At 34.0% G+C, this 26,330-nt stretch overlaps 2 protein-coding genes across 2 annotated transcripts; one reads left to right on the top strand and one right to left on the bottom strand.

Moving 5' to 3' along the window:
- Window positions 1-6,195: 6,195 nt before the first annotated feature.
- Window positions 6,196-9,361, top strand: LOC105976140 (uncharacterized). Its single transcript, XM_013001438.2, has 5 exons — window positions 6,196-7,028; window positions 7,558-7,731; window positions 8,548-8,646; window positions 8,744-8,899; window positions 8,981-9,361. The coding sequence occupies exons 1-5, from the start codon at window positions 6,465-6,467 to the stop codon at window positions 9,113-9,115; spliced, it is 1,128 nt and encodes a 375-aa protein (XP_012856892.2). The 5' UTR covers window positions 6,196-6,464; the 3' UTR covers window positions 9,116-9,361.
- A 7,844-nt stretch (window positions 9,362-17,205) lies between these two features.
- Window positions 17,206-17,646, bottom strand: LOC148771115 (uncharacterized). Its single transcript, XM_088817496.1, has one exon. It carries the CDS (start codon window positions 17,644-17,646, stop codon window positions 17,206-17,208), a length of 441 nt encoding a protein of 146 aa, XP_088673622.1.
- Window positions 17,647-26,330: the final 8,684 nt, after the last annotated feature.

Genomic DNA, 26,330 nt, shown 5'->3' with positions numbered 1-26,330 from the left:
TTTTTCATAAAGTTATGAGATACATACGCGGATTATGCAATCCATAAACCTAGCTTGAACACAAAGATATCAATAATCTCATAAGGAATTAAAATATTTCATTATATATACAATCTAATAATTAGATAAGAAAAAAATTAATTTTCTTTTTAATATATAAACAAATACGTTATTAAGTTTGTATTACAATAAATCTCTACAAGTATGGACTAAATACTTCCTTATAAAACATGAAAACAAATTAATGACAACCTAAACACCTAAGTAATTGGATTCTTCAATGCTCTTGATCGTCGTCATCGCCAATCATTATCAATAACAAAATGGAAAATAAGTACAAATGAAGCATACATCCATATATCTTACACTTCAATTAATAAATCTCATATTTGGAAAGTTTTGGGCCATTAGGCTATGTTAGTGATCGCATGACTAACTTAGGGCCCGTTTGATTGCTCTTAATGAGCCTCTTATTGACAACTTTGCTGATTCGGTAAACATTTGGACAATTCAGGGCATTTGGTAGCAATAACTGAATGGTTTCGAAAGGATCTGAACTATTCAGCCGGAAAATCAATGTTGAGCGAATAAATGCATAAATTAATGAGTATTGCACCCTCACTACCCTCGTTATTGCTACCTCGCGCAATACCCTTTTTTTCTTCTCAAAGTGTTCTCCACTTTTGAATAGATTTATTAACTATATTATATCCATTTGAGTTATTATTAAATTATTTTTTTTATCTTTACCCATTTATCAATTTGTCTCTTAAATATTAAAATCAATTTCTAATGTATATTAACAAAATTCTTTCATTTATTTTAACAAAATTCGTATGTAAACTCCATCATTTGTCTTAACAAAATATAATATGCGTTAATTGTTTTTGAAGAGTCTTTATAGAGGTTTCAACTTTCAAGCCAAATACTTTTGTTTTTGTTCATAAAACTTCTTTTGAGAGATGTAAATAATTTGTGTCGAATATTTTCGTATTTTACTAATTCAGTTAATCATGCTAAAAAATTATATTTATACATATATGTCTATAATAATTCAATTAACAAATATTTTAGTATTTAGCCATAGTTAAAACAGTAACATAATATTATTCAGACATTATTGATCTTAAACTATCAAACGAGCTTAATCGTTCAACATTTAGTATTCAGACACAACTCTTAACAATTCAGCTATGAATTCAACATTCAACATCCAGTGCTTAATTGTATCAAACACGGCCTTAGCTTTAAAACATTAGAATTGATATATATATATATATATATATATATATATATATATATATATATATATATATATATATATATATATATATATATATATATATATATATATATATATATATATATATATATATATATATATATATATATATATTTATCATATCAAACCTTGAAGTTAGTTGTTTGGAATAGAGACAATTATAGTCATAGTTCACATGTTAAAACTGCTTTCTTCTACCAAAACATTAAATATGTTTTACTTGTAATCCTCATGCTGCTATTATTGTTGACCTTGTCATTATCCCTTCCATTTGGAGGTTGGGGCCCAAACTAAATAATATTATATCAATTTAGATATTTTTCTATTACACTCTCATCAGCATTTTCTGGCCTCATACTTAGGGTTGAGACTGGGTTGGTTTTTATCCACCAATCGATCCATTACCGACCATATTTTTAGGCGGATAATCAATTTTTAACCGACCCATTGGATCGGGTCGAAAATTTCAACCAACCCATCTGTAATGGGTCGGTTGGTGGTTTCTAATATTATCAAAAGTTGGTTGACTGATAATTATCGGTTATCCAACCATACTATTAAAATTTTATTAAAAATATAAAATAAAGCCCGTGTTTTCTTAAGTGGTTATTAAATTATCAAAATAATTAGTATTTTGAATTTTGAAACAATCAACAAAGGAAAACAAAATTGACCTAAATATTCCACCAGTTTCTTTATGCCCAAACTTAAACAAAAGCCCACAAAACTCCACTAAATCTCTTGTCTATGTTTGAAATTACTTTGAATTTCCTAATTATATTTTTTTCCCTAAATTGTTATTAATTATTTTGAACTTATAAATGATGATCGCACCGTGACATTACGCAAAATGTGGATATTTTTACTCCAAATTTTGAATTTTTTTTGAGTGAACTAGGTGCGGGTATAAACTATCAACCGACCCATTCATGAACCAAATATTCGGTTGTCAACCATCAACCGACCCACAAAGGTTGGGTCGGCAACGGTTTTCAAATTTTAGCAAAAATGGTTTGACGGATGGGTTGGTTCTTAGGCTGGTAATCGACCGACCCAACCCAGTCACAGCCCTACTCATACTCATGATTTATTGACCTGAGAAAAATATTGAAAAAAAATCGACTAACAGAAATGATGGAGTTTAAACTTTATTATATGAAGTATTGAACTACAATTTCTAGTAGCATATTTAAAAATAAGATACATTGCTAGAAATTTATCGTAAATATATATGAATCCTCAAGAACCCACATTTTGAAAAAATGAGGTAATACAGAAACGTAAAGACAGAAGCATACTTTACTCCATGAAATTGAAACTTCGAATCTCCATCGAATTTCCATAGGATTTAGGTGGGTCTTCCAAACAATTTGCAGTTCCCTAAAATTTATCTCTCTAATTGACGGATTACCTGAGGAAAAGGAAGAACTGAGTTTATATGGGGACCATGACCCTTTATATAAATTTAGAATACAGTTATATTAAAAGTGTGATTCAGCCCCATCAATAAATTATAATTAGATCATAATTTTATCTACACATTATGTCCATAATTATAGTCTAACACCCCATAAATCCAATCAAATAATCAATAATCCTTATTGTTTTCAATTTTAATTTGGAATATCCAGTAGATAGTCATACACATTTAATTTACATATGTGTGCGTGTACATTATTTAAATAATCCATCAATTTTCCACATTTAACACTTACACTATATATCTTATAAATGTGTACACCTTCTGAGCTCAAATAATGCAATTATATAAAATGGTATTCTTTACAGTATCTTCCATTGAACATACTATTATAGGACTAACAAAACTTTTGTCACATTGATCGTGTCTAAACCAACAGTGATCATGTATACAGATACGGGTCCTGCTTTAAAATTTATTAAGATCAACTTTTAACATAATTATATAGAGTAACCAAAATTTATTTCCGAACGTATCACATAACTACCAAAATATGCATATATATATATACACACATAAATACGAAATTCCATTGAACCATAGTAACATTAAATGATACAACATTGGCATGAGAAATGCTCATGAAAGACATTAGAGGTTGATCCCTTAGTAAGCGGATCCACAATTGTTGAGTTTATTTTAAAATGATATATGCAATGTTCATTTTTGCATCATTCACAACTAAAAATACACATAATCACCAAATAATTTATTTACTGATAAATAAAATAAGTGATATATTTTCCTAAGTATTAGGTGGTTAACTTATTGAAGTACCTCGGACACAAAATTCAACTAACATGAATTTACATAAACAAATATCATAAGATACTCATGGTTATCATCAATCCAATATTTGAAAAATGTGAATACCTTTCTATAAATAATTTCCATCAAGTAATTAATTCCTACCCCACTTAACGAGAATCCTTTAATTAACTTAGAATTTGCAAAGTCGAATACACTAATTAAATATGTATGTTAAATATCTAGGGATCAAAAGATTAAATACACGTTGTTAGGATATTAACTTAATTAAATATGTATGTTAAATATCTAGGGATCAAAAGATTAAATACATGTTGTTCGGATATTAGCTTAAAAGTCCGGCTTTTATCTATTTAAATGATTTTATAATAATATAGTTTATTAATTTCAGTTATTTATGAATTTGTAACTGGGTGATAAAATGTTTTTAGATTTAATCAATTAATTGTATGAGTATAATATTCTAATAGTACTTGTAATCGTGTGATAAAAACTAATATTTCTAAAAAACACAACTACTAAATTTTATTTATTGTTATTATATCAATTAATTTATTGTAGCCATTTTAAAATGATTTATTATTTTTTAATAGAATTTAAAACTTTAGTAGTATATTAATCATAATAACAGTTAAAATTAATAAAAAAATATATATTTACTAAATGTCTAGTATATAATAATACATCCGTTGTTAAAATTTGATGTATGGAACATGATCTACAAAACATTTTTAATAAAATATTTAAAAAACAAATTAAATATAATAGTTGTGTCAAACATAAACAATGTTTTTTTAAGAGAATTGGTATTTTCATCCTCAAAATATCTTATTTCACCACAAAATTAAATATTTTTTTCATTTAATCCATTTTTTTTTCTCTTTTACCCATATTTTGTATAAATTCATAAATTGTCCACCACCAAGCTAATTCGAATATTCACAAAAAAATTCTACAACTTTACCACATAATCCCACCCTCTCCACCTTAAATAAACGATAACTTCTTTAGAGAAAAACAACAGAAGGTCAAAGACAGCAAGAATTAACGTTCTTGAAGAAATAAATTAAAAGCCCTTGTGTCGAAAAAAAAAACTAGATATTTTTTATACTTTGTTTTCCGTTGATTAAAATTTGAAAAATGAGTTTCTTTTCATTCAACATAATCTAACCAAACATTGATTCAAATTGGATGATTATTAGAATCTTGTTTTATTTTTTTTAGGTTTCATTGCAAAAGAAAAATAAAACCTTAGAACAATGGAGGATTAAGTTAATATAGAGGAGTGTGATGGATTAAAAATTTGAAGGGTATTTATGATATTTTATATAAATTTAGTGGTGAATTAAGATAATTTGAAGATGGAAATACCACCGCACTTTTGGAATAAGTTGTTAAAATTGATGTTTGAAATATTGTTCACCTATTATATTATAAATATAAAAAACTAATTTTAAATAAATTATTGAATATGGTTTATTATCGGCGATCGAAATTTGTACGTACTGATTTTCCAGATGAAAGCAAAAAACAGTGTTTGAATATTGAAGATGAAGATGATGTTAAATGCAAGAAGACAAAAGACTAAAGAGAGGCCAAGGCCGCCACCTAACAAACTCAAGGAAAGGTAAATATTATTATTATGCCTCTCTACCCCCAACCACGTACAGTGCAAAAATAATATATAATAAATTCGCCTGGAATATAATTTTCAGCTTTGCTTTGTTTTGCTTTATAGAAATCATATTCCCACCAATTAAGCACAACTTTTGTTCTTTTGTCAGCCTTCTTTTATTATATGTTTTGGCACCACTTGTCTCTCTAACTAAACCTTTCACTTTCCACTATTATTTTTCTCCTTTATTCGCGAACATATATAGAAAATAGAGAGACTCGGTCCTACTCTCTCTCTCTCTCTCTCTCTCACACACACACACACTAATATTGAAAATGAAGGGACTTGGTCTACTTTAGTATAGTAAGACTGTAGGAGCATGCATAGTTACATAACCTAGCTAGGTTAAATTTCATCTCACTTTAATTCTTTTACCGAAAACAAATTGGTGTTCGTTAAGATTTCTAAGAAAAAAATCTCAAATAACACCACCTAAAGTTTTCCTCTTCTTCAAACATGATGTGACTGTATGTTAAATAGATGTAACTGCTATAGTATAAATTGTATTCACTAAATAAACAAACAAATATTATTCTATTTTTCAAATTCTTATTCTACAACACATTTTTCTATAACACATTTTTCTAGTACTTTTAAACATGATTTAACTGCTATAGTTTATTTTGTCTCATTTCAATTAATAAACAAGCATTACTGTCATCCTCCAATTAATCTCCATTTCTCCAAAATAAAATGAAAATAACTACCCAAATTTTATCCAAACATTTACGACATGGAGTTCTCTTGTTAAGATTTTGTAGGAGTACTAATTTGTTAAATATAACTAACTTACAAATTTCATCACGGAAGTAAAAAGTTGTACGAAATAATGAAATATACATGTGTATACTTTTGTCTTGAAATTTGAGCTTTTCTCTAAACGCTAACAAAATTCAACTTGTTTTGTAATTTAACAAAATTCGAATATTGAAATTCCATCAACATCCCCACCTCTTCGCCTCTTTCATGTTTTTAACACCTTCTTATTTCACAACCCACCCCAATTCTCTCTCTATCTTCTCTCTCTCTCTCTCACAGTCAGTCACACACACACCACCAGCTCAAAACACAGAATTTATTTATTTTAGTAATTCACAAAAAATCTTCCTTCAAATTCCATCAACATCCCACTTGCCCCCCATTCTCCGTCACCTGTTTTCCTTATACGCAACTCTCTCTCTCTCTCTCTCTCTCTCTCTAAGTTGGAAGTTGTTAGTTAATTTGGGAAGAAGAGTGTAGAAGGAAGGAAGGAAGAAACCATGCCTGTGGTGGTGGTTGCCGACGACCCAACTACGGCGGCTGGCGAACAAATTAGGTGCAGAAAGCCCAGGAATCATCCGGATAACCCAGAAACAGATCCGAATCCAATTCGTACGAAAACCACAATTTCGTCAATCCTGACATCATCATCCAGCCCAACAACAAATGAAACAACTTCCAAAAAGAAGAATTTCACATCTGCAACATTCAGAGGTCTTGGCTGCGCCGCCTCCTCACAAGTCTCCGTCCCGGCGGTCATTAGAACATCCGCCAATTGGGAATCCAAGAAATTGAAGAAGAAAAGGCTCAAAACCAAGATAAACACCAACGATAACCTCCTGCTGCCACCCCCCATTATCTGCTCCGATAGTAGCTCCAGAGACAACCCATCGTCGATTTCAATGGCGTTGTCTTCTTCGAGCTGTGTGGGTGTGCCTGATGTTTGGTGCGGCCCTGGTTTGGGTCTTGTTACAGATGCTTCTTCTGTTGATTGTGTTGTTTCTAGAAGGCCCGCCCGAGGCAAAGTTGACGCTGCTGACAGAATTCTTCTTGCTCAGAGGGAGGTATTATCTTCTCTTTCTTTATTTTTTTCGAATTCTGTTCTGGTTTTCGTTTCGTTGTCTATGTGTCTGTGAATATGATTAGAGTAGGGTTTAATTTCTTGTTATTTCGCGTTTATGTGTTTCGTGGATCTTGATTTTGTGCCGCACATTGAATTTGTCGGCAGCCGTTGCTATAAAAATATCTTCTTTTTATTTATTTATTTTGTGCTTGAATTTTTAGTGAAGTGTATATACATATCCTCTTGAGTACAATATCCGAAAGTGGCATAATAACCGGCTCTAATTATCAGAAAATTCTCATTTGATTTGTCACCTGGTTCCCAATTTTCTATTACATCTCCAAATGGCTGAATTTATAACTACATCGACTTGGTTGGTAATGAGTATTTATTTTCCACTTCACCCTGATTTTTTCGGAATGGTTTTCGGGTTTTCAAGTGTTGAGTTGAACATTTGCGCTCGGTTATTATCTTACTATCAGTTTTACACACAGGCCTCACTTTTTTTCTTCTTTTTTGTTGATTGTCAGCGTCCGTATAATAGTGTTAGGCGAATGGTTAGTCCAGAAGAAAACCCTTTTATTGAATCTGACTCCGCCTTTGGATTAAATCGCTTTCGGTCCGATTTTTCTGGATCCAGACATCATCATCATCGGCACCATCATCATCTAAGACATGGTGCTTTCCATGGAGGACTTGCTGAGGTTAGCTTTTGTCCCTTTGTATGGACATATATACTATTTCAGTTCCACTTACTTTTCTTTATTTATTCTATCTCAATGTTGCATGTTCTTCACTGGAAACTACATATGGACAAATTCTTTTCGTGTTTTTTTTAAATTAACAATTGATAGTATAGACATACTTAATTAAACATGAATACAAGTCTTGCATGTTGCAATCCCGTTCCTTTGTAATGAGTTTTGGCTGTTTTGACTCATTTATAATAACTATTATTTTAGTTTACCAATCAGCTGTGCTTGAGACATGGGATTTAATTAAGATGAATCACATATTTGACTAGGTATGTTAGAGAACATAGGTGACAATATCAGTATATTTTTTTTTAAATTCAACGTAGAATTGAAACTACTTTGACTGAGTTACTATTCTTATGATCATAACGAAGTTGATAGTTTATTTCCATATCCGGGAAATAGTTTTTCATGTAATCCTGAGAACATTGGAGTTGGCTTTTCTGAACAAAATCTTATGGATGAAGCTTAACAGTCATGATGTGAAAATTCTGAAAAGTTTGTGTGCAGAAATATCGTATTTAACAGAATAAATGATGCTCGTGAATATAATAATATACAGAAATGATTATTTTTCTTGTGAACTCATTAGACTGTCTTAGATGAGATGATAACTCACACTACATTTTGTGGGGACGAGGCCTTTAAGGGTTTGTTTGGATTGTTGGATAATAGTTGATACACAATATTATACACATGCCAAGTGATATATATCACAGAAATATACCCACTATGAATCAATTCTCATGATAAATATATTTGCAGATTGTAATGCTCCAAAGTAATCTAATGATGGGAGGGAGATCGGATAGGCTTGATAGATACAGGGATCTCAGGCTTGACGTTGATAATATGTCTTACGAGGTATCTTTCTCAGCCTTTTGTCATTATTATTATTATTATTTTAATGTTTTTGGCACAAGAATAATTAATTATGACATCATTTATCTGTGACAAACAGGAATTACTGGATCTTGGTGATAGGATTGGGCATGTGAGCACTGGACTGAGAGAGGATGAGATAACTGGCTGTCTGAGTAAGACTAAACTTGCAATGTTTGAGGATTTGTCTCGACATTTCGCCACTGAATTGGAGAGAAAATGCACTATATGTCAGGTTTGTCTTTGCAAATATTCCGTAATGTAATTGAAAAGCTCAACAAACAAACATATCCATAATTTGACTATAAAATTGCAGGAGGAATATGAAGCAGGTGATGAGACGGGGAAGCTGAAGTGCGGACACTCGTATCACATATATTGCATAGAGCAGTGGCTAGGACGCAAAAACACGTGCCCTGTCTGTAAAACACCAGCTCTTTCTCAATCCTAGTTTACTAAGAATGGCTTATCAATCTACCTCTGCTGCTTTCATATCGTCTGTATAGATTTTGACATCTCTGAAAGAAATATCATTCTTTGAATTGGCAATTTGGTTTGTAAGATCCCCTGAAAAACAAAAAACGAAAAAAAAATGCGGTTTTTGTTGTTGGCAAGTGGTGACTTTGGTGTTGATTGAAATGTAAACTCAAAAATCGTTATAAGAACGATGGTCCTCTCTGCAGGTTGGTTGTGCTAACTTTCATTGAATTAGCTTCAGAAAATCACCCTTCATCTCACTTTTCGTCGATGCTAATCTTGTGACAAAGTTAAGGAACAAATTTCTGAATAAATGAAATTTTATTTGGGTTTTTGCATTCACTACCCAGTATTTACTTTAATTGTTAAAAGACTTGCAGGGTCACTAATATTAATAAAGTTCAATTTTTTTATAGCAAACTATCCCTAAAAACTCACTAGTTTAGCATTCTAACCTAGTGAGTTTTTAGGGATAGTTTGATGTTAGTCAAGACTAGTATATCTCCGATGTACGGGTAGAATTTCAAAATAAAAAAATAATATTTTAAATACATAAAAGATTTTGACAGATCAAGTTAATTTGATTCTTGCACCAAAAGGCGAAATCCCTCGCCCCAGGGCCCCCATCCCTTGGCCGGACAAGGATTGATGGAGGAATGTAAATCATGGTAACTCAACGGCCCGTTAAAGTAGCGGACCCGGACCTGGTGCCCACAAGGAACCAACCCTCATTGGAGTTGAAATTCCCACACTGCGGCTGCCAGGATTCGATCCAAGGACCTTGCACCAACTTATAATATAAGTTATAACAAATATTTTGAAATGCTATAAATATGATAACTTTTATATGCATCACTTGTAATAGTTCCTAGGTTACTATAAGCGCCCTTCTCGAATCGTTCTTCCTTTTTCGTATCGGTTTTACCGTGCCTCTACTTACTAATTTGCTTTCAGTTTAGAAAATAATATACTCCGTAAAAGATAGTAATCAACATTGAATACCTTGAAAGACAGATGATTACTATGTTCATTAAGGCTCTGATTGGTTCAAGGAAAACGATGAGTAAAAAGGTGAAATTATTAGGTAAATTAATTTTCATGTTTGGTTGCAAGGTAAAGAGCTAGGTAATGTAATTAAGAGGAAAGAGTGGAAAAAAAATTACACTAAAACTAGGCAAATGCATTTTCCTCAAAAAAAATGAGGAAAACGCCATGTAATTTTCTTCTTCTGTCTTCTCTTTCTCTCTCCCATTTTTTCTTCTTTTCTCTCTCCTCTCTCTTATCCTGCCTCCTCTCTCCTCTCTCTCCTTTCTCTCTCTCAGTCCTCTCTCTCATCTCTATCTATTCTCTCTCTCTCTCTCTCTCTCTCTTTCTCTCTCCTCTTTTCTTTCCTCTCTCCTCTTCCTCTTCTCTCTCACATACACATCATAACAATAAATTATTAAATTATATTCATATTCACAGTTTTTATTTATTTATTTATTTTTTTTTATTTTTTTTTACGTCTTTCATAGAAAATAAAATTACTCCATTTAATAATTCATTGTTATTTTCATCTTTTTTTCCCAGAAACCAAACAAAAGTAAGGAAAATAATTTTCCACAAAGTCATTTTCATCACCATTTTACTTAGGAACCAAACACAATTGGGATTTCAAAAGTCATTGATTTCCTTTTCCTTTACATTTTCATTTTCCTTATTTTGAAATCCATGAACAAATCATAGCCTAACGGAAATCTAAAAATGTACACCTTGGAGACTAAATTTGTTAAAAGCAAAAAGGATAATTGGTTGACAATCAACATTATAATATGACATTACAAATGACAATCATGCATCATGAAGTATCATATATACACATGTAGAAAGAAAATCAAACCATATGAACTTTGAAGATAATGATCGAACCAAATGTTAGTTTTTATATATCATTTCCTCATCAATATAAGTGGGAACAATCTTTACTCGCTAATCAACCAAGTGCTTGACATTTGCTTGTAGAGAATGCAGTTAAGCCACATGGTAGAGAAGGTGGCTAAAATTACAGTCCGAATAAATAAAAAAATAGTAGAAAGATTGACAATAATAATTTGACTATCCCATAAATTGATCCATATATTGCACCTGGAAGAAAGAGTATACAATATATATGTCAGTCAAGCATCTGCCTAAGACAATTATTATAAGACATTTGATAGTTTAAGACATACATATAAATTGATTGAAATTATATATATATACATATATATATAATGTAGAGCGATGTAAAAGTAAATCATTTGACGGTCCATAATTCGTTTCACAAATTAAAGAATAGATGAAAACCAATTTACAAACCTTTAACATAGCAAAATTGAGACCTTTTGTTTTTACAAAATATGTCAAAAACCTAAATATAATGGAATACATACATATATGAGTTACTTTAGCAGATACTCGCAGACAATGAAAATTCATAAGAGCCTTTACAGTGACCATTCTCATAAGCTGAATAATCAAAAATCACTATACGTTGATCGTCCCAGTGATGTGCAAAAATACTGAGATTGAAACAATGTTTCAAGAAAAATAGCATTCGTAGAGTTGTCGTTTGAATGGTAGATTCAGAAGTATATTTACGTGGAAACAAGAAAGAATGCACGGGAAAGATGAAATCTGAATAGAAAGACAAAACCATAGACACTGATCAACTGATGTAGAATATACCTGCAAAATTATGTAAATATGCTCTATGACTTCTATAACAGAAGATTGTACGCTAGATAATCGCAACGGTTTAATCTTAGGAATTCCTCTTCTCGTATATGCAGCAAATTAAATCTCGAAGCATGATTCAAGAAACTTTCTTCTGGCCGCTATTTAACTTCTAGTGACTCATCCATAGCAAAGGACTTGATTCCGGAAAAAATGAAATTAGGAATCTGATAAAACATTCAAACTGATTAACATTTAATACCAATAATTGATTCACTACATTTAATGCAGAACTCTATTAAAGAAAAAAACACCATGTATTTTACACCATGTATAAAGAAAATAAAACTTCCTGAACATGTCTAAAGAGACGGAAAAAGTAATAAGGATAACGACGGAAAAAAACCTTAAGAGTTGAATATAATTGCGATTTACCAAAATTATCCCTGGGTGCCAATTTTTTTACCAAAGTTGCCATTAGGGTTTCGTGGCAAACCTTTATTTTATTGAGAAATAGGGTAGACACCCCTTATTCCAAAACTTATATGGCTAAAGATCTAAATTGTTAGATGAATACAGGTGTAGGTCCTTTGACCAAAAATAATAATAGAAATCAAATAAAATTAAAAGTATATAGGCATAAATATCCTCAAACTATAAATTGATTTATATGGAAAATAAATCACCCTATCCAACGACGTGATTGCATCTCTCTCTCTTTAATCGATTGGCCACTGTGCACACTCCTCCGATGGCGCGCTGCAAACTCCGCTGCGGATGATGCTGCCCACTGCACCATTCCAAGTCATTTGTCCTCCGTTGTTGTCGTTCTTTAACGGCGCCGCATCTCCGATGAGAGAGTAGGAGAAGAAGAATTTCAAAAATTAACAAGTTACACCTATATTTAGCAATTGTTATTTGTTGGTTGTTTGTTTGATGTGTTTGATTGTTCGTTATTATTTGCTATTTGTTGAAAGAAATTTTATGTTTGACATTCGTATTTTCACATTCGTTTGCTGTTAACTGTGTGTTTGTTTGCTGTTGAATTCACTTTCAGCAAACAACAAACGAATGCGATTGATTTTAGCTAATACAACAACAATTAGTATTTTTATATGTAAGGGTATTTTTTTTTACTTTTTTTATTATTATTTTTTTTATTTTGCTGTTGCATTTAAATATCGGATATGGGACAATCATTTCAGAGATGAGAAGATGAGTTTAGGATTTTTTTTTTTGTAAAATTCTGCATTATTCGTTTGTTATGTATAAGTGCAGGTGATGACGATATTTGTGTTGACCCTCTCGAATTTAAATCGCATTGCGTTAGACCAAAAATGAAGAGGATATCGTCGGTTGTGGTGAAGATATAAACGAAAATAAGATGCAGTTAATGTAATGAGTTCTGTAAGCATAATGGAAAGTCGTGTACGAATTGATGTAATTTGTAAAACTTAAGGGGATTTTTTGCTTATTTTATTTCAGACATTAATTTGCTTTTCCTAATAGATCGATTTGTTAATTTTATATGTTGATGCTTGCACCAAATCTATAGTTCTATTTTTTTGTACTTGTTTGTTTTGTTTATTTTCAATGTATTTTTTTTCCCTTAACAAATTGGAACATATAACTGTAAAACGCAAACAACAACTCAAATTGGAATGTGTAAATGTGGTAAAAGAATGTTGTAAAATGAAGTAGCGAACATCAAACATCAATTTGCAACCATCAAGTATCTATTTGAAATATATAATTGCAATTGTAAAAGTATGTTGCATAATGCAAAATAGGAAATTTTTGTGTGACCCATTGTACATGTAGCCAGTGAACTGCAAACTATCAGAAAAAAAGCAAATAGCAAATTGTAAACAATAAACAACACTTTACAGTAAATATTGTCAGAAAATTACAATATGTAGTATAATTACAACAAAAAATTGTTGCGTATTGCCAAACCAGCATTGCATGATCTAAAATCGCAGAATCCCTTTTCCAAATTCAACAAATTACTCCAACTAGCGTTTAACGTTATAACAAAATAGTGATAATGAAATGTCATCAAGAGTATATTTCATCCAGTAACAAAGAAATAAGGTTAATACAAAGAAGTACTTCAGTCACATTCAAGTAGGCTTCATGTGTGCTAATTAAACATGGTTGTGCATCATTCTGCATTAATGGTCATCATAAGCAATATTGTCGAAACTAGCTGATACTTAAATATCCGCCATATTCACTTCGTCATTTGCACGTTCGAGGAAACTTTTCATGTCTCCGCATCAATAAAAAATGGATCTTCTTTTTTCTTTCTTCTAGACATGATCTAGTTGATTTTTTTTCTTCCTTTCTTTGGATGACGTTGAACAGTCATTTGATGGCTTATCCCCTTCATTTGACTTGATTGTTGAACACGCAATAAGAAAAAAATAAGAACAACCACTGCAAACCGTAAATTGAAAACTTCAACAATATTTTAGTAATTGCAAAAATAAAATTCAATAGCAAACAAGAGTTGTCTATACAAATAACAAATAAAACCTGCAAATTCAAACAAGAATTTGCAAAATGCAAACCAAAATTGGAAACAAGTACTTGTTGCGAACAAGTAAAACAACGCAAAAAAACAGTTTAAATTCCCACAATATCATGCTAAAACAAAATGCAGGCCACATTAACAGCAAATATGAACTGCTATTGCAAACGACTTAATAAGAATTTCGATTTGTAATTCAGAAACTACAAAATGCAAATTGCAATTACAATGTATATTAAACTGCAAAGCACAATAATTTGCAGAGCAAATTAACATCAACGGGATACTTTAACGAACGGAACTCAAAATTCAGGCCACAAACACATGGAATAAACCCCAGAGAAGGTCCTATAATATCGATGCTCTAAGAATGAAGGAAAATTGTAACTAATATGGACGCTTCAAAGTCACCATGTTTTTCCACTGAGACCAAAAAATCATAAAAAAATGTGAATAAATCGTTATCAAAATTTCTAAAAACATATCGAATAAATACCAGAATGTTACTCACCAAAGCCTTCACGCTTTTGTACCATTTTTTTCTGGATAACGAGGTTCTCTGAGGATGCAATTACAAGGTAATGTAGAAATCGAATAGCAAAACGTAGATACAAATCGTTTAACACCAGACAACAACAAAAATAAACTAGGGTTAGCGATTTGTAGAGATTTGAAGCTTCTTGAATTGCTATGGAAGACGAACTGCAAATTCGTAACTAGGGTTAACGATTTGTAGAGATTTATGGGAGAAGGAGGGCATATATTTTGGGGGAGAGAATTGAAGGATTAACGTAGAATTGATTTCGTTGATTTGGGAAGATAATTGAGGAATTTATGGTTTCTACGATATAAGAAGATATTTATGGGATTATTTGTTCCATATAATATCAAGGGTATTTTTGCCACAATATACGCAATGAAATTATTGAAAAATGGAATTTTTTGACTAGGATCTATAGACATAAAATTAAAATCTAATACATAGGGGCCTATAGCAAATTGCCCCTTCTTCTATATATAAATATTAACTAAATAGTAAGGTTTAGTTTCATGGTTGGTTAGCCCTATTATTTTCTGGGTCGACCAGCCAAAATAATTGTCATGGCTTATCTTGGCTTATTAGCAAATAACTAATTGGACCTTGAGAGGTCCAATAAAAATATTGTGCTATGATTAGATGCGTTAATGATGAAATTGCCCATGTAGTTTTCATCTATTTATCACAATAACATATTCTGTTATTTAAAAAAAAATACTAATGTAAAATAAAATAATTGTTTTTGAAAAGATTTAAAAAAAAAAAAAAAATTCAAAAAATAAAAAAAAAATCGAAAAATAATATTTTTCTGACAAAAATTAAAAAAATTGAAAAAATCAAAATAAAAAAAATCAAAATTAATTTTTTTTTTGAAAAAAAAATCGAAAAAAATCGAAAAAAAATCGGAATGTTATTCTATTTTCGAAAAAACAATCGTCTTTTTTTTTTCGAAAATAAGATAAATATCGGAAAAGCTAAAGAAAAAGAAATTCGAAAAAACCTCGAAAAATAATAAAAAACAAAAAAATCGAATTTTTTTTTTCCAAAACAATTATTTTTTCAAATTTTGTTTCTTTCCAAATTTAAAAATAAATCTAGAAAACTGAAGAAAAAAATTTGAAAATTAAAAAAAAATACATTTTTATTCGAAAAGAATAAGAAATAACAAAACGAGGCCTAAATGTTGAAAGGCTTGGTCAAATTTTTGGTTGTTTATCTCTATCCTATTCTACAGGAACCCTCATTTAGTGCAAGGCCGTTTTGTCTATGGGGTGCTAAATCCAACACTAGACTTTATTAAATCCCGCACACAAATTAAAAAAATTCTTTCTGTTTCCCTTTATCTCTAAGGTTTTTCCCAAGAGTCTTTTAAAAAAAATATTTTTTTACACTTAAGAAATATTTATTCAATTTATTAAGCAATTATATATTTTTTAACACGGTAATCAACATTTATTAAATGATTATTTACATGAATTAAATATTTAACAAAAATAATTAAACAATTAACAAATAATTAAATTTTAAAAGAAAAAAACATCTCTAAACCCTAGCTTCTTGCGCCACCCGAGCCCCCAGCCCCACCTCCCAGCCTCTACAACTTTGTTGTGTGTTCCATGGATGCCATGAAACATGGCAGGCACCCCCCTTCAGTTACAGGCCATTTGTCACAGGCCATTCCGCCGGAATCAATCTAAGACGTCGTTCCCATTCCACCAGCGACCATTACACAAAATACTTTGTCTTTTTTGAAAAAAATATGAAAACACAATTCAAATCCATCTCAATTCATCCACGAATGAAATTAACAGATAAATATTGAATCTTACATAGCTTGAATATGTGAAGATTTTCCTCAAATTCAAACTTGGAATGCTGGAGACGACTTTTGTGTGTGATTTTGTGAAAATATGAGAGGTTAAAAAAGAAAGGTGGGGGGAAAAAATCATTTAGAGAGAGAAAGTATATTAATTGTGTGCAGGATTTGTTAAAAGTCGTACGGGATTTAGCATTTTAGTTGACTATAGGTTAAGGAGGTGGTTGTCTCGGCCCTCGATCTTTTTTTTTAAGAAAAAAAGGGGCTCCCAATTTTTTTTGGAATAATGTGGGATACCCTCCTAGTTTTTTTTTTTGATTAAAATGTAAATATTATAAATCAAAAAAAGTCGTAGACAATTACAACGGGTATACCCGAGGAAATTGCAGAACCTAATGCAGAAAGCAAAAAGAAATAAACTAACATAAAAGCAGAAATAAAAGTGGGAAAAACCCACGAAAGCCTAGCATCTAGATCACACCCTCATGGGTGCATAAGGCTGCCCGATTGTCCGTTCGTCCTTGAAATCGCTAGCTCCGGGTGCTGGCTGAACATAGCCGAGTAAACATGTAGTTGAATCTCCCTTGTGAGGTCCCTCGGAGTAGTTCCAATTTTCTCAAATTTCCACTTGTTCCGAGCCTCCCAAATGTGGTACACGAGACTTGCTAGTGCACATCGCTGCGTCTTGCTGCGGGACTTCCCTCGTACGTCCTTCTTGAGCCATTTAAGTGCGGCATCCAATGTGGTTGGTCTTCGGCAGATACCCAACCATATCCGTATGTTAGTCCACACCTCTCGAGACATGCTGCATGCGAAAAAGAGGTGCTTCTTAGTCTTCTCCTCCACACCACATAAGACGCATTTGGAGTTGACGACTTCACGTGAGCGTTTCTCCACTCGGTCCATTGTGGCCAATCGATCCATGGTTTCCATCCATAAGATAAACGAGTGCTTTAGAGTCATAGATGGCGCCAAAGAAGTTTACCCCACGGTTTGATCGAGGCCTTAGCCCTAATCCAGTCGTATACTTTGCTCACATTTAATTTGCCAAGCTCCGTACAAGATTCCAGCTTAGCAATAAGTAACTGAGTATTCCCTGCGCTCTCGACCAGTTCATCCCGGATCCGGATGATGCTCTTGAAGAAGGGTGAAGCTGTAAGGGCCGGTGACCACTCCCATATGGTTCGTCCCTTGAGATAGAACTCATTCACCCACTGTATCCACACAGAGTTTTTTCACAAGAAAGCTTCGATTCCAATCAGTCAAATCAAGAAGGCCCAAACCCCCTTCTTCCTTTGGTTTGTACAACTTCGGCCACGTTACTTTTGGGGCCGCCGCACCCCATAAAAACGTTTTGCATATTGTCTCTATACGATCGATAACTGCATGTGGGATCGAAAATATGAATAACCAGTAGCAGCACGTACCTTGAACCACGGTTTTCAAAATCTTCAACCGTCCGGCATAAGAGAGAGTTTGGCGAGTCCACGCTCTTATGGCTTGCTCGATGTTGTCGAGCAGTGGTTGATGGTTAAACACTCGTAATTTAGATGCAATGAGTAGAATCCCAAGGTATCGAAACGGAAACTCTCTATTGGCAAAGTGAAACTAGTTTTCAATCTCTAATCGGTCCCCCCGTTTAACTCCCCCCAAGAAGATATTAGACTTCGCATGATTTGCCTTGAGCCCCGAAACCTGCCCAAATTCGTAGACCGTCTTGGTGAGGATACGGACCGATTCCACATCTCCTCGAGAAAATACCATTAGATCGTCCGCAAAGGTCAGATGTGTTATCTTGTGGAGATGGCACATCGGATGGTAGTTGAGTTGTTGTTCAATCGGACGTATATGGAGTATCCGGGAGAGATACTCCATGCATATAACAAACAAGTAGGGCGATAAGGGATCTCCTTGCCTCAATCCACGCATGGCTGGAAAAAACCCCTTCGTTTCACCGTTAACCGAGATCGATCAAGATACAAAAGTTACGCATTGCATAATCCATCCCGTGAATCTAACTAACATTGTAGAATGGTAATGCAGATAATAGTCATAAGAAGATTTTAAAGCAGTACTGCAAAATAGTCATATAATAACAACTACATAAGATTGTTGTTTTGGTACAAACATCAACTAATAGTTTACAGAAATAACAACTTCACTTAATAGGAGTAATAATTATCTAATAACAGTAATAATTGTCTAATATCAATTAATCTTGTAGTGCAACGATGATTCAACAATAGACCTCCTCATGCCCTCGACACCGGTCTCTGTGTCATGGGGAACTAGTAGAATTTGGCGGAATGTGTTCCTTATAACAAATAGTACAAAATACCACAATCATTTGAATCATCTGCTTGTTGGGGTGAGTCATTTACCTCGTACATCGGTTCGTTTATGGGAATGACAAAGATGTTAAACTTCTTTGTTGTGTTTTCGACGTACATTTTATGTGTAAATGAATGAATATTTTTGGAAAATGGAATTGTATCTTTTTGTACATAGATAGATGCCGAAAATAAATAGTCAATAGTTTGTATCATGTCTGTGGCGTCAGTCATGTATGTATCCTTAAGACCTTTGCGAATGAGTAGTAGAAATGCCACTCACTTGAATGTCTGTCCAATATTAACATTGTCCAGTGGTCAGCCCCAGTTTGAGGATTATCGTTGGAGTGTAATGGGAAGACGAGGTATCTATGTTTGCCAACTTCTGCTGGTGGTATGTGGAATATTTTGTTTTTGGTTGGCCTCAACGCTGTCTGTTACAACCACTGATTAGTTACCAGGGGAAAACATATAATCAACTGCAAAAATTTAATCATGGTGTTTTCGACTTGTACCCGTATCATGCTGTTGAACGTCATGTTGGTTCCTTTAAGTGACTCATCAGGTTACCTTAAACAATCATGCAGCTTGTTGATGTTCCCATATCTAGCAATAAACATCTATTACCTGCGATTATATGGTATTATTAAACTTATAAATCAAAGTGGGCAGGATAGTATGTATCATAACCTTACCACACTCAAAATATCTGCTTTTTTGAGGATTACAAAGACGTTAGACATACGAACATAAATATTGCCATTTGGATTCTTCCACATTGTTCTACTGCATTTATAAACATTTTTATAGTATGAATATGACTACATGAAGATGTATAAGTTATAACAGAGTTACATACAGTCATTTATAATAACAAGAGTTATATATACATATAGTGCAAGAGTTTACTTATTTCCCATGCACTTCATCTGCCATTGTGTTTATTATTGCCTTCTCTCTCTTACTCATGTCGAGGTATGGGTTGAATTTTTTGTATCTGAAATCCCTACATGTTTTCTTGGTGCTACGTGGTGTTACTTCACCCTTTTGTGACCTTATATGTTTCCCCACTACTGATTTTGAGTCATTTAGCTTGGCTTCGATATGTTCCTCATGTATTTCATTGTCGATGTCCGAATGATGAATTGGTGGGTGCTCATTAGGTGCCTTTGCATATTCTGCACAATTAGCTTCCAGCTCGGATATCTTTTGGTCCCTATCTCTAATCATCTCAAGATGAGCCTTCTCAACTGATTTTAGAAGAGTGATTTTGGCTTCCGAAATGATCTCATTTGCTATGGGCTCAGGCATATTTGTCAGCGAGATATTGTCTGATTCAACACTCTATGTCAACAAGACAATGTTTTCGTTGTCCAAATCTGTTGTACTTTTCGTCAGCTCGTCAAGACGTTTGATGAGGGATTCATTCATTGCTTTCGGTTCTGCATTCGCTTTGATTTTCTCATGGAGCTCACTCTAGTGGCTCTGTGTTTGGCTCAAGATATCAAAAGACGGTCCATCAGCTTTGCTAAGTATAACCACATCCTATAGTTTTAAAAGATGAAGAGTGATAGATGCTTTTTCGTCAACAAGTACTTGCTTGTCGGTTTTTAGTATTACTATTTCCTTCATCAGCCACTAGAGGCACGAGCGCTACACGCTCACACATCCAATATTGTGTATATACATAAATTAGTCAGCGTGGGAGATTTATAGGTGTTTACTTATGACTACATATGGCACCTAGTGACTTATAAATGAATATTCATGCTTACCAGCATAAGTGGTATGCAACCACGGACTGTGTTGCGTTTTTTTGACGTGTGGATTTGATTAATGAAGATATCACTTATCCATCTAGCTCAGTTGAAGTCATTTGTTTGATCTATATCGTCGCTGTACTTGAACATCGACCAAGCTACGAGTTAGGTTGAAGTATTGAAATGATGGTTGATATAAGATGTAGAATTATTAATCTTATCACGTCTTCAACGTCTTCATTGTCATCGTTATCTATGCACTCAAGTAGGTAATGCTTCAAAGTTTTTTGATAAAGCGATGGGTGTGTGCCATATCTTCGTGCTGCTAGCCATTGTTGTGGTTTTATTGACATGTCGAAAGTCATTCGTGTGTTGCCAGATTGGATGCCAAAGTCTAACTTGCAATCATGTGGTGTGATTGTAATATTTTTTCCTCCAACTTGGAATGCCCTGTCTGTTTTGCTGTAGGTCAGCATTATTTTGAAAGCTCCATTTTGTGTGCATGCGACGTCGTCTCTGTTGAGTTTTTGCTTTGCCAATGGTACAGTCAGGTGATAGAAAAGAATACGGCGAAGACATGCATAGTGTGGTGGTCGTAGGTGAATATCTTCGAAGAATGACACGATTGGCGACATGTTGGCTCGGTATTGTAAGGTCAAATTCCTCTTCTTACTTATCTGGACAATGATGTACATATATGTTAGGGTGTCAACATGACTACTAATAACTATTCTTGAAAACAACACCCACACAAAAACACATGTTGTAGTAAGAATGAATATGACTACATATGCCAATATGACTATGAAGTACTACACATGAAAACAACAACCACACATGCTGTAGCAAGCATGAGTGTGACTACATATGCCAATGTGGCTATGAAGTACTACTCATGACAACAACACCCACACACAAAAAACACACATGCTGTAGCAAGCATGGATATGACTACATATGTCAATATGACTATGAAGTACTACTCATGACAACAACACCCACACACAAAAAACACATGCCGTAGAAAGCAAAACATGAATATGACTACAGATGCCAATATGACTATGAAGTACTACTCATGACAACAACACCCACACACAAAAACACACATGATGTAGCAAGCATGAATATGACTACATATGTCAACATGACTATGAATTACTACACAATTCCCCAATATGATTGTAACTGACTATTTATTAACATGAACACAGTACCAAAATTGATTACATGACTACCAAATTTTGACAAATTAGTGTACTTGAAATAGTAAAAGGGTTGAATTAGGGTAGAACCTGCTTCTAGGGTTTCGTTCTCTTCGATCTCTTCTTTTCGATCACGCCCTGTACAAAAAAAATTGTTGGGGGGTTTTAGGTACGAAAGGAAGGTGAAACAATGTATGTTGTAATGTAGCCATAAACTTACGTTTTTGTGGTGTCTTCTTCGCCATTGGAGGAAGATGAATATTGTTGACGCTAGATGAAACTGATGATCGGGAGTTGACTATTGTTGTTGTTGTATGGGTTGCCGTCGAGGAAGCAGACAACTCATTCGTTCTGGTTGAACAGTTTGGGAGGTTGCCGATGAATCTCTGTAGCGAAGGTGGGTTATGATTTTAATTTACAGAGAGGGAGTTGATGCGTCGCTTTTGGTAGGATTTGATAATGGGGCGTGTTTATTGGGATTTGATTTCTCAATTGATTTATAAATTCGTATTTGGCTCTAGGGGTAATTTTGGGAATTAAGGTGCTAGGGGTTATCTCAAAGAAAGAATTTTAGGGGTGGACCTATGCTTATTTATTTTTCATATTAGTGGTGCATATCAAATGACCCCTTTTTTATATACTCTTTATACTTTTTAATTAAATTTATAATAAACAATTTTTAGGAACAAAAATTCTAAAATAAATTTCAAATCAATTATTATTAGCTATTTTTACAATTTTCCTAATTATGGGCATGTAAATATTTATTTTTTAAAGTATTAGTTCCTCATTGTTTTTTTTAAATAAAATCATAACTCATTAATAAGTTTCTTTTATGAGAACTTCTCTTTATATTCTCTATTTTTTCTGCATATATGATCGTTTGTCACATTATAAGTTCTAAATCAAAATTTATAAATTTCATTTTTTTTGGAAACTCCCTTTATTTCTCATCGCCGCTGTTATGAATTTGGAAATATTTGCATAAAACTTTTTTTTAACACAAAGTTTATCATTATATTACTACTTCAAAATAACAGTTTTTGTATAGGGAATATTACATCTACGAGAATAGTTACCATACATATTGCGTTCCAAAATATTGATCAAAAGACTAGGGGGATTATCAAAAAACATAGCCTTGTCTTGCATCAAAAGAGATCTCATTTTTGCTAGAGCATCAACGACTTCATTAATTTCCGTGTAGCCAATTTGGATTGGAGAACATCAAACTTACGCAACATCATCCATGCTTCCTCGAGGAGGGTGAGGAATTCACGATGCTTCGTTTCTTTCCTCGAAAGACATGAAAGCAACACGAGAGTCAGTTTCAATAATCAAATGTTTTAGATCAAGTTCATAAGCAAGTTTGAGTCCATCATGAAATGCCCATATTTCCGCTTTATTATTAGACGCAATGCCAATGTTTTTAGTAAAGGCCGCGGCAAATTGACCCTTATGATCGCGGATAATTCCACGTATGCCTGCTTGCCCAGGATTAGATTTGGACGCCCCATCTATATTTGCATTAAACTTGATAATAAAACTTACAGGAAAGATAAGATTGCAACGGTTAGATTGTACTGAACAATAATTCAAACCAAACTAGAGCTTTCACAAAAGGAATACAAATAAACACGAGTTCCAATATAGATAATGTTAGAGTAGGTGACCAACAAGCCAACATGTGGCTGTGGTTTTTCATATTTATTATGGTAATAAACAAATCTTTTTCGTATTAATGATAAAACACCTTGGCATTCTATATCTTTTTTTCCCTTTGTCACAAGCATAGATATAGTCCTTACAGTTATTACAAGTACTAGTAATTGATCGTTAGGATCGTGAGATATTTACTTACGTATTATAACTCTTAAACGTGTTCCTAGTCGAAGGGTTACGCCACCAATGAGGATATTGGCCTTTCCCATTAAGAGACTAGCACTTAGTGTATGTGTACTGCATCTCATCAGTAAACGGTATTGTGATGTCGGCATGCATAACTGGGTGCTCGTAAGTTGACGAGTTCACTGATCTCCATCACCCTGGAAATCTCTAAGTGGTTCCCAATAATCGAGTAGAGATATATGTGGTATAGTTTTACACCATTAGTCCTTATGACCTAGACATCGCCGTGACTTCACTAGAGGATCAGCTGTATCGTGACATGTCCATGAGTTCTACGGAGGACCATCCCAAGGGCCAGTGTTCGTCTAGTCCGAAATCTAGTGGGAGGTCTGTGCATTGTAGTCGGGGATTCGATCGCTAGAATGGTCTTGGATTTCCTGTGTGTTCTTATAGTTTGTAATCTCTCTATGACTCTGGCCAGAGCTGACTAAGTGATGATTAGAGAATTCGATTCTCTAAGTCATGCACGTGACGATTACAACACTTGGAACGATCGCACCGTCATCGAACATATAAAGAGGTCTCGATGAACCAATGCCTCTAGTTCGATCGGGACATATGAATCGAAGGGACCGTACTGTACGTTAACTATATCTGAAGGTTCTTGCAGGCACTTCATTTGTATCTAGGGAATCATGACGCGTAGTTGCTAGACGCCAATCTTGATTCGTTGGGTGATTAAGGTGAAACGAGCTTCATCTTAATCGTAACTCTAAGGGACTAGTTTTGACCACAAAGGGTTGTGGGCCCACGGCTAGCTTACACCTGAACCATCGAGGGTCACACTGCTCGTGCACATGAGATCTTTGAATAAACGGTCAGAGATAAAATAGTTTATCTTTGCATGATTGGAAGTCAATAAGATTGGGTCCAACATTCGTAATTTGGAATTATGAATGAGAATAAGAAAAGGAAAATAATAGGCGAACGTATTAGTGAACTTTCTAAATCGGGAAGTTTCCAAATTTAGAAAGTGCACTGAACTAGGGTTTCCACTTTTGGAAAGTTGGAAAATGAGAGATGGCACTCGTAATGACGAGGAAATTATAATGATTCCGAAAATGTAATCGTTGCAATTTTTCGGTCATTGAATTAAGAGAGACGAGCAAGTAAAAGTACTAAGGAACTTAAGCTGTTGGGCCCAGTCCAACTTAAGCCCGCTAGGGTTTTATGCAAGACAAATAAATACTTGATTTATAGGTCTTGCACAAACACACAACACAAACCCTAACCCTAGCCGTCCACCTCTCTCTCTCGGCCTCTCTCTCCCGCGGCCACCACCGCCCTCCACCCCGCCGTTTCGCCGGAATCGGCCATTCATCGGCCGATTGCTTGGTAGCTTCTTTCCTTCTCTTTTTCTTCCGTTTTTCTAACTATTACGTGTCTAGTGCCACGTGTTTAGTAGATCGAAGTATACGAGGTGAAATCCGAGAGGAGGAAGATCGAAGATCGAAGAATCGAGGAGCAGCATACGAGCCGAAGCCGCAAGTAACCCCACGCGCCGCCCGAAGACCGCGCGTGAGCTACACGCGCCGCCACGGCCCGTCTCGCCGTTGCTGCTGCTGCACCGCTGCTGCCCCGATTGTACGGATTGGTTTCAGTAGCAATCTCGACTTGCTAAGCGCTCCTACCTCACGCTTCAAGAGTTAAACACACGAATCCCTTGTTTCGATTCGTCTACGTTTAAACTGTATATTCATGTTTGCTTTCGTATGATTTTATCTGATTACGTGTAATCGTTCTAATCGTTGCGAGCATGTTATTTGGTTTAAAAGCGAGCATGTTAATTGATTTAAATTCGGTTAAATTATTTAGCATGTATGTTGTTTTTAATTTCGCTGGAAGCGCAAAGGTACGCAATTAATTGTTTTAATTTGTCGGGCATGTGCTTGTGTGCTTTAAAGTCGTTTAAGTCACATTAAATTTTTGTTTTCCGCTACGTACACGTGCCCGAAACCCAACAGTGGTATCAGAGCTCGTTGCGTAATTAATTGCGTCATTTAATATGCTATCATTTTATGCATGTTCGTTTTATTAAAGTAGTGATTGTTGTATTATGTAATTGGGAGTTTTCGTAAGTTTAAAATATTTTTGAAATATTGTTTAGAATTTTTCCAGCTTTAAAATTGTTTAAAATTGGAAAATCGGATCTGAAATTGTTTTTAAAACATCGGTTTTTTGTTTAATCGGATCGAACCGGTCGAACCGGCCGGTTCGATGGTTGTGTGCGATTTAGTTGACCGAATCCACGTGGATTCGGGTCGGTCAGACCGGTTCCCGGTCCGACTGACCCGGCCCACTGATTTGGGTCAGCTGGACCGGACAGAACCGGACCGCTTTGGTCCGAACCGGTCAGACCGGTTGGGCCGAACCGGTTCACTGAAAAAAAAAAAAAAAAAAAAAAA

This window comes from Erythranthe guttata, chromosome 4, assembly GCF_056151865.1.
Source record: "Erythranthe guttata isolate IM_541 chromosome 4, IM_541, whole genome shotgun sequence".
NCBI classification, from domain to species: domain Eukaryota; kingdom Viridiplantae; phylum Streptophyta; class Magnoliopsida; order Lamiales; family Phrymaceae; genus Erythranthe; species Erythranthe guttata.
Note: the sequence above shows the minus strand (reverse complement) of the source record. Positions and strands in the feature narration are given on the sequence as shown.

Bases quoted from the DNA above. Each gene is read 5' to 3' on its own strand.
- LOC105976140 (XM_013001438.2), top strand. From the start codon at position 6,465: ATGCCTGTGGTGGTGGTTGCCGACGACCCAACTACGGCGGCTGGCGAA. The intron at 7,732-8,547 runs GTTAGCTTTTGT...ATATATTTGCAG, and splicing joins TCCATGGAGGACTTGCTGAG to ATTGTAATGCTCCAAAGTAA. The intron at 8,900-8,980 runs GTTTGTCTTTGC...ATAAAATTGCAG, and splicing joins GAAAATGCACTATATGTCAG to GAGGAATATGAAGCAGGTGA.
- LOC148771115 (XM_088817496.1), bottom strand. From the start codon at position 17,646: ATGGATCGATTGGCCACAATGGACCGAGTGGAGAAACGCTCACGTGAA.